The following is a 12,436-nucleotide window of genomic DNA, read 5'->3' as shown; positions in this document are numbered from 1 at the left end:
GTCGGCAACTATCAACTCACACCATCTTTTCTTCTTATACGAGAGTTGTGATTGGATAAGGGATACACTTATGCGTTAGAAATACACCACACGAAGCTTTGCGATGTTGGTGATGTACCAATACACCAACGATTCCAACGGAACGGAGCAGTCAGAAAAAGGTTTGGGTTGGATTCTCCGTCTGGAGAGTCTATTGCGCAAACTGAACTGCGCAGAAACATCAAATACACGTTGTGTGTGGTTCCAGGGTTTTAAAGATCATTTTATTGTTATTTAATTTATCAAAAAATCGACGATCATCCTAGGCATCGTTGAGAGTCGTCAACTCCAGGAAGAGGTCGGAAGAAGACTAGACATCGGAGGGTGAACCTACAGTTTTTGTCGATTCGGAGTTTTTGAGGTTAGTTGGACATGTGTTTGGCATGGGACCTGTGATACACGTGATTTCTTAGTTAAATGTTGATAAATTGTTTCAGAGTTGAAAAAGCCAAAAGACAAGTGGTTTTTAAAAATTAGTTTACAGTGCTGAAACCCGTATATTAGGTTATTTACATTTTTATATAAAACTTAAGATTAATTCGATTATACTGTCGTGTTATAAATTATTTAGATTAAATCTGGATTTCCCAGTCTTTTAGGCGTTTGCTTATTTTTTTTATGTATTTAAAATCTGTCCAAAAATGTAAAAACTGAATTATTGGCAGTGAAAATATCTTACCTTATAGCGTCATTGGTCAATATTATACATCTGAAAACGTTGGAGAATGTAAATTTTATTGCATTTCTGGAATACATGCTTAACGATTCATCATATTTAACAGATTGCTTCTTAAACACTTGTCAATAATTAGACATAATTATCAATAATTTTCATAGGTTTCCCGTTACATTTCAAACAATCCTTTAAATACTTTCCTCATGTGCAGAATTGAAAATATATCCCGGGAGGTGATCAACTGCAGACAGCAGTTTCATCCCCTAAATCTGCGTATGGGCCACTAAGAAGAAAAACGTGCCCCTTAATTTCAATTCCTCTATATTCAACTTATGACATATTCAAGTTTCATCAACATCGGAGGGGGATAGCTACCAAGATTTCCTTTTTAGTGTCGAATATACTGCTTTAAGTTATATAATTTTACCACCAAACTGCTAATTATACTGTGATGATATTTCCTGTAAATTAATTAATCGTTAATTTAATCTTTCATTTTTTCAGATTCACGTAACGCCACAATGAAGAAACGAAGTAAATCAGTGGAAGTAAAGGAGGAGCCTGCAGCTAAAAAAATGAAAAAATCCTCCCAAGTTGAAGAATCCTCGAAAGTGAAGAGTACACAGCCAAAAAAATCAAAATTTGAGAAACCCACAAAGACGATGAAACCATTCACTCCCAAAAATAAACAGACAAACCAGAAGTCTACGGAGAAGCCAGATTGGAAAGCTCTTAAGGAGGAGAAGAAACAGTTGAAAGAAAAGCGTAAAATTAAACGATTAGACGATAGTTACGATGTGGCCCTGAAAGTTAAAAAATTGGGAGAGAGATTGCGCCAAGCAAATTGCACAGGAAAAGAACGAGAAGAGATAACTAACCAATTATTTGAGCTCTTGAAAGGCAGTTTGAAGAAATTCATTTTCACCCATGATATATCAAGAATAATTCAGTGGTTGATAAAATTCTGTACTCCAGAAATCAGGCAGTCAATTGTTGAAGAATTAACGCCCGAATTAAAAGCGATGTGGATGTCTAAGTACGCCATCAACTGCATCAAGAAATTCATGAAATATGGCACTCCAACCATCAGAGAAACTGTGATGGCTTCGTGTCAGGGTCGTGTCATCAACATCATCTCTCACAGTGTGTCTGCAGCGGTCTTCAACAATGCTATCAATAATTGGACAACAGAGTCGGCGAAAAATAATTTGAAACAGGAGTTTTATGGAGATATCTACAAAAAATCGAAAGACAACAACATAAAGTGTTTGACTGATGTGTTCAAGACGGCAACTGATATGAAATCGGCAACTCTTTCAGCAGTTAAAATGAATCTTGTTCGAATATTAAATAAGAAGGAAATTAATAATACACTTGTTCTCGCAGTTTTATCCGAATTTTTATCAATTTGTACAGATGAAGATCGAAATGAATTGATAGTAATGTTGAGAGATTCTATTTTCGAATTATCGCACACGAAAGAGGGCTCGAGAATTGCAATGATTTGTATCTGGCATGGAACAACTAAAGATAGAAAATTATCGCTAAAATCTATGAAAGATCATGTTAAAGATATTGCAACATCCGAGCATGGACATGCTATTCTACTCTCTGTATTTGATTCAGTGGATGATACAGTTTTGGTGAAGAAAATTTTAATTTCTGAGTTGATAGAGAATCTTAAAGACATTGCGTCTAGTGAATTTGGGAAGAAAGTCATTCTATATCTTGTTGCACGAAGGGATACTCATCATTTTCACCCTCAAATAATTGATCAACTCAAAGAGGGAGATGGAAATGCCATGAGTAAGAAACCGCAGGAGATTCGAGAAAAGGAGCTATTGGACATTGTCAATGATTTATTCCTTCAATCCATCGCTGAGGACTGTGCTTTCTGGCTGGCGAATGGCTCCATCGCAATGGTGACGTTGGCAATATTAAAATCTGGACATGGCGAGAAACTTGTGGAAGCTTTTCAAGCTATTTCTGAATTTTTGATAGCTTCAAAAACTAAACTGAAGGAGGGAGAGGTGGAATATGCACCTGTGGAACATCCAGGGTTACATATGATGCTGAAAAAATTAATTCTGGCTGACAAAATCGCGGTGGAGGCCCAGAAGCCCACATTTGGTGAAGAATTGGCTAAGAAACTTGATGGGAAGACTATTACAAAGTGGATCCAATATAATCGAGCGTGTTTTATCATCGTTTTTCTGCTTGAAAATGAAGCGGAAGAAGTTGCCCGTGATTTGAAATCCAAACTCGTTAAATTAGTAGATAGTATCACGAATAAAAAGACTCCTGGCGCTTCCATTTTATTGAAAAAAATCAGATAATGTTCAACTGCGGTAAATTAAGTTATATTTCAATACAAATTGTTTTGTAATCATGTTTATATTTATATATTTTATTTCTCTGCCTAAACACCATCACTTCCTATTCGAAAAATTCAACTATTTCAGTTTCTGGTCTTATTCCTTCTTTCATATCTGAATTATTCCTCTAAAATAAAACGGTCAATGGATTTCAGTTTTTGTTGCAGTTTCGGTTGCCAAATGCAGTATTTGGCATGCGGTTTTTACCCCAAACAATTTTTATTTTAAAAACTTTCGAGTGATTGATTTTGAAAAGATTCTAATCCCTGACGCTCCATTTAAACACGTGAAGATTTGCATGTGTTACTCGAACAAAAAGTGATTATTTTGCAGCTGTTTCGCCTGACTATTTATCACAAAAAATTTAAGTACAAAGTGTCGAGTAAAGATTACACTCGACAACAACTTTAATGCTGAATTCTGGGTAAGGGAAATTTTTTTTAGAAATTTCTTCAATTTTCGCTTCAGTGTTTGGTATTACAATCAATGTAAACGTCTCTAGTTTTGTTATTTTGATTCGTTTTACTCGATTATTGTTTGTATTCTTAGTACTCAAAAGAAAATGGAATCGGTAAAAATTGCAAAAATTAAAAAACTTGAGAGAGTATTAATAAACTAGCATTAATATATTTAAAATGTTAAAACACTTGAAATAATAGTCGAATGACCTCCACAAAAAATGGCCGATATTAAATATGAATTGTAAGTTTATATTTTTAAATAAAAACGATACAGATCCATTAAAAACTACAACTGGAGTTCGGGGAAATGAAGGGGGAAAAAAAGTGCGAGCGAAGTAATGGTCATATGATTTCTATCGGATAGGGCCGATTACCTGCTTTTTTTTGGAATTTTCAAGATTTCATTCTATTTTTTAATGCTAATAGAAGTCCAGGATTTCTGCAAATGATCCAAATGTAGTACCAAAATCCGATTGTTATGCTTCTTCTTTAGTGGTTTGTTCTACTTCAAAAATTGGAAAACATTTTCATTGGACAGCAGAGGAAAAAATATATTTTTTATGGATTTTTATCACGTTTTTCCTCTACAAGTGAATTGTTAGGAATTTAAAGGAAATAATCGGTGATTGATCTAAAATGTGGGTTTTTTTGAATTACATACTCATTTTTTAGAGATCTACGTATGAAAACGATCGTAAACAGAGGTCGACCGTTTATTCTTAGAAGTTCAACAAACTTTTTTAGGGATTAATATTAAATATACTGGATTGGCGAAACAAATGACGATAAACTGTGTTAAATTAAGTTATATTTCAATACAGTCTCTTTTGTAAGAATGTTTAAATATACATCCTCTGCCCAAAAAAATCAGTTTCCATACAAAATATTACAATATTTCATCTTCTACTCACGATGTTCAAGCGATTAGAAATTTTCATTGAGAATAAACAAGATTTAGACGTTGAAAATAAATTCAATTATATTTTTAACTGAATATTGATATATACAGAACAGCATATATGTAGTAATAATAAGTTGTATTATTTCATGAACTTCTCAGAATTCATGAGAATTATTGCTGAATTTTTATAAGCAGTTTTTTCAAATTATTATGACTGAAGATTTTTAGTCTTTCTTTCATATCTGGAGCATTGCTTTAATATCAGCCACCCTTGTTCGTACCTCCGGTTGATTGTCCTTTGAGAGCTCCGGTAATAGTTCACAAAATAGAGTTTTCAATTGTTCCAGTTGTGTATTGTTACTTTGATCTATTAATTTTTTAGAGAGAATCAGAATTATGTTGAGGGCTTCTTTACGAATTCTCGTATACTTTGATATCCCTATGGATACTCTCAGTATTTTATGAAGTGTCTCACAAATTTTGCACAATTTTGCGTTGTCATTTTCTGTTAACTCTGGAATCGTTAATTTGAAAAGAACTAGTTTTTCAACAAATAGGGACAGTGTGGTCATGATGGCAACCTGGATGGGTCTCGTACTGTTTGCCAATGTCTCGTGACAGTGAGTGACGAATTGCAGGCAATATTGATCTGGAAATAATGGACAAATTCATTATTAATGTTTTTTGACGGTATTTTGGGGCTGAAGAGAGATGCTCTCATTTCGATTAAATCAAAAAAGGCCGGCCTTTGTTGTCCTTAAAACTGGTCTCAAGTTACTGAGCAATCAAAAAATTTGATGGAGAAAGATGAGCTGTGTACCTCACCGTCGGCGAATAATTGTTCCATTATTTTCTGGAAATTTATTACGCGTTTGGACTTTCTTTTTCTTTGAGAATAAAAAAATTTGTACATTAATTGTAGTCAACTTTAAGAAGATTCCTAGAGGAAAAGGTGATAAGAAAATCACTATTGAGTACTGCCCATCAAAATGCAACTAAAAACGTAAAAGTGAATTAAAACTCATTGAGTAGTGAAGTCATGTGTCACACATGTGTCTCTACCACCAGTTGTATATTTACTAGACATTTGTGTATTGATTATTTTTGTTGACGATTGAAGCGATGTAATCGATTAAATGCAAATTTCTCATTTGTCATGTTTTATCAACCTGATATAGTCCGATAATTCAGAAAATGCAATTTTGAGACCGCGTTTTTTTTTTTGTTTTTCGTGCATTGCTCATCAACGAATCATCGACAGGGGATTTTTTTTTTAAACATAGGTAAAAACAATAAATTTTTTGACGTCCATCCGACCCATAGTTTCCCAAAAATTCGATATTTGAATGACTCATTAATTGTCCCACATTAATTGAATGAGTGTTGAGAAAATAACGTTTATCTGATCAAGGATTCATCGATATGAGGGGATTAATTAAAAATCTAGAAGAATCAACTCATACAGCAGAATCTCTCCAATATGAACTCCAATGTTTAAAAACCAAAGTTTCCACACTTTCAATTTAAAAATCCATTGATTTTGTATTCCAGACTGAAGAAATGAATAAATTCTTAGTCTACCTTGAGTCAGTTTGCTCTCAATGGACGAGGGCCAGGCCTTGCCCAGTGCTTCATACACAGTCTCCTGCAGTTTCATCTGATCTTCTCTTTTCTTAGTACTCTCCTCGGTTGCACGATTGTCACTCTCATCATCATCCTCATTCTTCTTCGTAATCTAGAAATTCAAAATTCATAACGATTCGCCCTAAGTCCAGACATTTGCATTCCTGTCTTACCTTAATCAAAATGTCCTGAGCAATGTCATAAAGCTGAGTAAATCGGTCGACCTCCAATTCATGAAGGACATCAGCAAAAGCCTTGAGAGCATGTCGACGATACTCGAGATTCTCTTTCCTACTCTCCCGGTAAAGTGCCTCGGTGATCGCCATTATCAGCTCGGAGTCTTTAGTCAGTGCTTCCTTACTGTTACAGGCCAATGTAGCCAGAGCATGAACAAGCCTTTCCTTTCCATTCCATGTCCTTCCCTGCAGGCCATTAACTAAAATTTTAAGGAGACTATTTCTCGAGTTTTCATCCATACTAGATCCCACTTTAGTCGCAACTGTTGACACTGCATTAGCTGCCTGTGCTTTTGTAGTCCAGGAAGCTGATTCAAGAGCTAAATTCAATTTATTCGTTATTAACGTCAAATTTTGCTTAATAGCCGACTCAGTGCCATGTGCAATGTCACCCCAGAGATCAGTCCAAAGTTCAATGGTATTCTCATTTCCAGGAACTTTGATTGCATGCATTGCAAAGAAGGTGAGAGGCATGATGATGTCCGAAAATTTCTTCAACACCTCATGATTCTGATTGTTGATAGATTGCAGAGTCTGTCCAATCGCTAATCTGATGGAGTCATCCTCTCTTTCCATGTACCAAGTGTTTAACGTATTGAATAATTTTTCTACACTGGAATTTTTAGCTGAACCAACAACATGTCCAATTGTCACAGCATTTGTCTTCCTAACTGCTGCATTGCGATCCATCAAACCGTTCAGAAGGGCGGTTAGAATTTTTCCAGCATAGGGCTGCAGTTCCTGCTTCGACTGGACTATCAAAAATATCAGAAAGTGAGAAATTGCGACTTTAGATCCCAATCCAATGCTCGATTTAATCAGCTCGATAACTTTTGGCATCAATTCTTTCAGAATGGTTCCATCAATGTACTGAGTACATTTTTTCAACGTTTCTGTCGCATAGTGACTTTTAGCAGCACTAGTGCGAACACTGTCAATAGCTTCCTGAATGTCCGATTGTGCTCCATACACATTGCTCATGTACGTGAGCTTTGTGTTCTCAAGATCTGTGGCTGTTAAAAGAGCTGGGATCAAATTCACCAGTGATGGTTTCAACAGAGGACCCGCAGTGGACACCAAGTGTGCCACTGTCTGCACAGAAAGTACTCTGACACTTGTCACAGTGTGAACAATTCCAATATCCAGGAAAACTGGCAAAATAGCCTGAACAATTTGTTCTCCAGCCTTCCCATACATTGGATCACACTGACGAATACAAACTTTGCTAAAAAGTTTAGCTGTTCTAGTAGCTGTCTGCCTCGTCTCTTCATGGATGTCATCCATGACTCGGAATAATTGTTTCCAGAGTTCTGGTGCATGCTTGACATAATCAATAGGGGCATTTGACTTAAGAACATCAGCTAGTGCCTCACAGCAGCTGATTCTCACACGATACAAATGATTTGTCAAGTTAAGGGTCAAATCATCGAGGATCTCGTCGTGATATTGTTCCAAAATTTTTTGAGTCGATGGAACAATGGCATGCCAAATGCTCGCCATACTCTGCTGAATCTTCGGAGTCGGATCGAACTGATACCTGTACAATTTTGGAACAATACTGGGAAGATATTTGTTGAGTTCATCCTTGGCGACACTCGCAATTGCTGAGAAACCAAAAGCAGCACCTCTCTTTGAATTCCAAACAGCATTGTGATTGGCTAATTGTAAAAATTTGTAGATCAAACCTGGATTGTTGAGATCGGAGGCGAGAGAGCAAATTTCTTTGTATGTGGAGATATTGGCACCAGTTGGAGCCTTACCCAGTTGTCCATCTTCAAAGAGTTTGGTGTCTGGTGTGATTTGAGCTACTGTTCTCCTACCGTCAGACAGTTGACTCAGCAGATTGGAAACGAGAAGATCTCTCTGACTGACTTCACTGGTGTCATAAACCAAGCAAATACCTTTTGATGCCACATCCTGGACAATCTCGTTGTTCTCTGACAAGAAGTCCATGAAGGCATTTTGGATGGCTGAGAGTCGATCCAGAATGTGTTTCCTCTTGGCATTTCGTCGAAGGATGGCCAAAAGCCAGATGCAAACAGCCTGGCGTGAATTTGGATGAGGATCGACGGCGATTTGCAGCAAACGATCCAGCACGCATTCGAGTAAATCGTCGTTCTGGGGAGTGAAGGCCACCTGGTGTTCGATTGCAAGCTGTACCCAGGCATCACGAGCTTCTGTTGCTGCTGGACCTTGTACAGAGAGCACGAGAGCCTCTGCAATGATAAAATGCACTGACGAATCTTTTGTTTCTTTCGTCAACTCCAAAAACTTCTCGATGATGTCTTTCGAATGTGGGAAATCCTCTCCAATGCATAATAATCCCAGGGTCGTTGCTGCATTTTCCTTGACCTTGTGATTCATCTTCGCATTTTTTAGAATCCCAAAAAGACTCTCAACAAGTGATTTCTTACTGAAGTTATCAGTATCATCGTCTTTCAAGGGTAAAGAATAACTCTTCCCAATAATTCCAATTCCTTGAGCTGCTGCCTCCAACAACAAAATTGTGCTGCTCTTCAGAAATTCACATATTGTCTTGACTCCGTCTACATAAGGCTTCCAGGACAGAATAGATTCTTTAGTATCAACCTTTTTTCGCAGGAACAATTTTCGTTCAAACATGAATGAGAGAGCCAAAAGAGCGCCATGTTGAATTTCAAGTGTCTTATGCTTCGTTGCTGTAATTAATTCATTGACACGAGATGCAAATTCATCAGGCTTTGCTTGATGTGCAATTATAATTGCATGAATTTTACCAGCCAGCTCTCGAACTTCTGCTTTTGTCGATGTAAGAAGAACCCCGAGGAACGGCAGCTCTTCCGCAAATTTATCAGACATTTCTGGGGAGATTGAACCAACGACTTCCAAAAGTGCGTTCAAGGGGACTGTGTCAGAACTAGCCTGGTTTAAGCATTTTATAATCTCCAGATAGGCGTCGACGGACTTCTTATCCTTCTGCAAAAGTTCCTTCAGATACCGACCAATCAAGGGCGTGTACTCGCAGGGATGACTGTCGCTTGAAGCTCCTTGTATTGTAACACCAGCACTTTTGGCTAAACACAAACGAAGGTATGACACAATTTCATTGAAGGTACCGATATTGTATGGTAATGTATGATTCCCAACTCTAATCACACGTTTCGAAGCGATTCTCATACCCATTTGCCAATTAATGTACAAAACGAGTTGAGGGAAATTAGGAAGAAAAAATTCCTTCTCATCGAGCTTGTCTCGTGTGTTTCTGTGAGCTGTTCCATACAGGGCTTTGATAGCCTCAGAAGAAACTTCATTCTTCTCATCTCCACAGGCAAGGAGTAAGAGGTATCGAGAGGGTGCATCATCAGAAGGGAAGACAGTTGCAGCATAATGAACTGCAACGTACCTTACATTAGCCTCCTCCGATTCAATATGCACAGAGAGCAGTGAATTCATCAGGGTGATTCCCTGCTCATTGCTACGATCCAGGATGAATGAAGAAGCCATTGCTACAAGTGCATCCCTGACGGTTCGTCTCAGTTCTCCCTCTGTGGTTGTCAGAGCATCAAAGAACTTCTCTACTAGACTGACATCTTTGTTTATCAAACTTGGAATTCGCTGACCCAACTGACCGATTATTGTGTAGGCCATTGACTGATGCTCAACTTCACCTTCGGCAATCAGTTTCATCATTCCATTCAAAATAACTCCAGCTACTCTACTCAATGGTCCCAATGTGCACTGTTGAACCATGTTGAGGGCAAACTCCAGTGCCAGGGATTTTAACTTCTTGTTTGTGTTGTTACCATAGAGTGAGTCAAAGACAACTTGAATTGCTGGTGGAATAACAAGCCCACCTTTACTGACTCTACACAGATATTGCAGTAGTTTCAATCGTATTCTTGTATTTGCTGCCAATCGTTTCATTTCCGGTTTAACATCTTTTTGAGTTGTGAAACCATTTGATCCAAGGAATAGAGTGTAAAGGGGTAGTGCTAAAGACATGGAGGACCAGTCAAGAGAGCTGACCATTTTTCTCAGCTCCATGTCAGCCAAATTGGCGACACTGAATCTTGTATCAGCCGCTGCAACAATCAGGTGGATGAGGATATCAGATTCTAGGAAGAAACCAGAAGCTAGGAATTTGACAATACCCAGTTTCATTTGTTCTAGTTGTTCAGGGAGGGGTGGGCTCTCTCCGATAACTCTTTTGAAGGAATATTCACTGAGACCTGGGGGAACAGGAAATTTCGACCAGTCGATGGGCTGTCCATCTTGTTGGCCGTCAGTTTGACTGACTGAACCATAAGGCAGAAGAAGCATGTCCAGCATGAAGTTTATCAGTTGTTTCGCAACGTAGGGCTTGTCTTGGAGACCCAACAGTGCTGCTCGTTTCTCAGCACTCATTGGAGCCTGAATGTGGCCAAGTGCTGGTATAATTACGCGTATTAGACTGTGCTGATGAGGTAGAGGTTTACCTTCGATGGCATTCAAGACACTTGGCACCAATTCCGCCTGTTTCTTCATTTCCATTCGGGGATAGCCCAGTTTGATGTAGATTATCGTAAAGTTTATAACGAAAGAACTTGCTGCTGGGTCTTGATACTGCAGTAGTAGTGCTTCAACGGGTAATTGAACTTTTGGTCGACTCTTCACTCGTTTGTTGATGTGAATCAATAAACCCATTACTTTCTTTCTCACTCCGTCCTGGGGACTGGAGAGTTTTAGTAAAACTGGGGGTAAAAATTTGCATACTGAGGCCTGCAATTGCTCGTCGGTTTCGGCACTTCCCAAACACAGGAACACCCTCTCCAAGAGTACTGGAATAAAGCAAATCATTAACATTTTCCCTCAGTAACTTCTTTATAATAATTCAATAAAACAATTAAACTAAGATCTCAATGAATAAAGGTTATAATTGAAGAATGTTCGTTTCAAATTGTGAACGTATAAAAATAATTTGATTGTTTTTCAATTTGCACACAAAACTTTATTCTTTAGGTTGATATAAATTTTGGTGCATTGACCCAAACGGATTTTTCATAATAATGAAGTTAACTTCGTTGATTAAAAAAAGTAAATTTAACTTCAAGTTACAATTCTGTCAAACAGGTTTAGTTCATATAGAAAATCATTCGCAACTGTGACTACTTTTCCTCAAAATTATCACATTATCATTAATATTCAATTTGAAACTTAATTTTTAGTGTCAATGAAAAACTAATTGCCCTTTAAATTAAATATGAATGTCTAGCATTTGACTGAGATTTGGTGTTTATTAAGTAAATAACAATGTCTTGGAGCAACTCAATTTATGTTAGCAATAAAAAGTAATCATTCAATGATCAGCAGGAGATTTTTTTCTGCCTTATTTCATCTTTCGTTTTACATATAATGAAAGTTACTATGGAGCCCAATAAACATTTTAGATACCTCCGACATTAGTCTAGATACACATTTTTATTCGATAAAGTCCTCGTAATTCTCCTCACATTCCACTCTATATCAATTCACAGTGATTCGATCTTCTAAAATACTTCAGTAAATAAACTACGAAATTAAGAATAAATCCCATAACTTTTCGTGGATAAGGGAAAATTTATTTATTTAATTTCGTCCAAATTGGACAGACAGATTGTCTGCAACGAATGCTAAAATCATTTTCATATCAGTTCTCATAAATTAACAAAAGGATTGAATATTGCTCCAGGATATAGACAATGAATTTTCCAAAAACTGGAAAATAATATTCCTAAAGAGTAGAAAATTTGGAATTGGATAATGTAAACGACTCGTTTGAAGTTGGCCAAGATCTCCGGCATGACATTCGTTTTTTACACGTATGGAAATAGAACAATTAGGGTTAAAGCCCGTTATATTCCTATTGATTTTGTCAAACACTGAAAGGAGACAAAAATTGTCAGTAGAAAAATTGGAAACAATGAGGGAATACTGGAAATAAATGTTAAATTATTATGTGCCACTCACTCAACTCGTCTGTTGCAGCTGCCATTTTGAAACTGCATGCATGTGAATGTGTATTTCTACATGGATACGTCTCTCTTGACAGTGTGTTTTTTCACGTTGCGTGAAGTTAGACGCGATCCCAGACCGAATGGACCCCTGCTAATGAACCCCTTCCAGCTACA

At 37.3% G+C, this 12,436-nt stretch overlaps 2 protein-coding genes across 2 annotated transcripts; one reads left to right on the top strand and one right to left on the bottom strand.

The window, feature by feature from the left end:
- Positions 1-104: 104 nt before the first annotated feature.
- LOC135164661 (pumilio homolog 3) lies at positions 105-3,110 on the top strand. The gene is made up of 2 exons (XM_064125230.1): positions 105-400; positions 1,220-3,110. Exon 2 carries the CDS (start codon positions 1,237-1,239, stop codon positions 3,049-3,051), a length of 1,815 nt encoding a protein of 604 aa, XP_063981300.1. The 5' UTR covers positions 105-400; positions 1,220-1,236; the 3' UTR covers positions 3,052-3,110.
- A 1,231-nt stretch (positions 3,111-4,341) lies between these two features.
- On the bottom strand, positions 4,342-12,423 carry LOC135164650 (proteasome adapter and scaffold protein ECM29). Its single transcript, XM_064125209.1, has 4 exons — positions 12,276-12,423; positions 6,249-11,107; positions 6,034-6,187; positions 4,342-5,101 (listed from the first exon to the last, which is right to left on the bottom strand). Exons 1-4 carry the CDS (start codon positions 12,298-12,300, stop codon positions 4,689-4,691), a joined length of 5,451 nt encoding a protein of 1,816 aa, XP_063981279.1. The 5' UTR covers positions 12,301-12,423; the 3' UTR covers positions 4,342-4,688.
- Between the last annotated feature and the right edge of the window lie 13 nt (positions 12,424-12,436).

This window comes from Diachasmimorpha longicaudata, chromosome 7 (assembly GCF_034640455.1).
Source record: "Diachasmimorpha longicaudata isolate KC_UGA_2023 chromosome 7, iyDiaLong2, whole genome shotgun sequence".
NCBI lineage: Eukaryota > Metazoa > Arthropoda > Insecta > Hymenoptera > Braconidae > Diachasmimorpha > Diachasmimorpha longicaudata.
The sequence above is the reverse complement of the archived record's forward strand: the minus strand, read 5'-3'. Positions and strand labels throughout refer to the sequence as shown.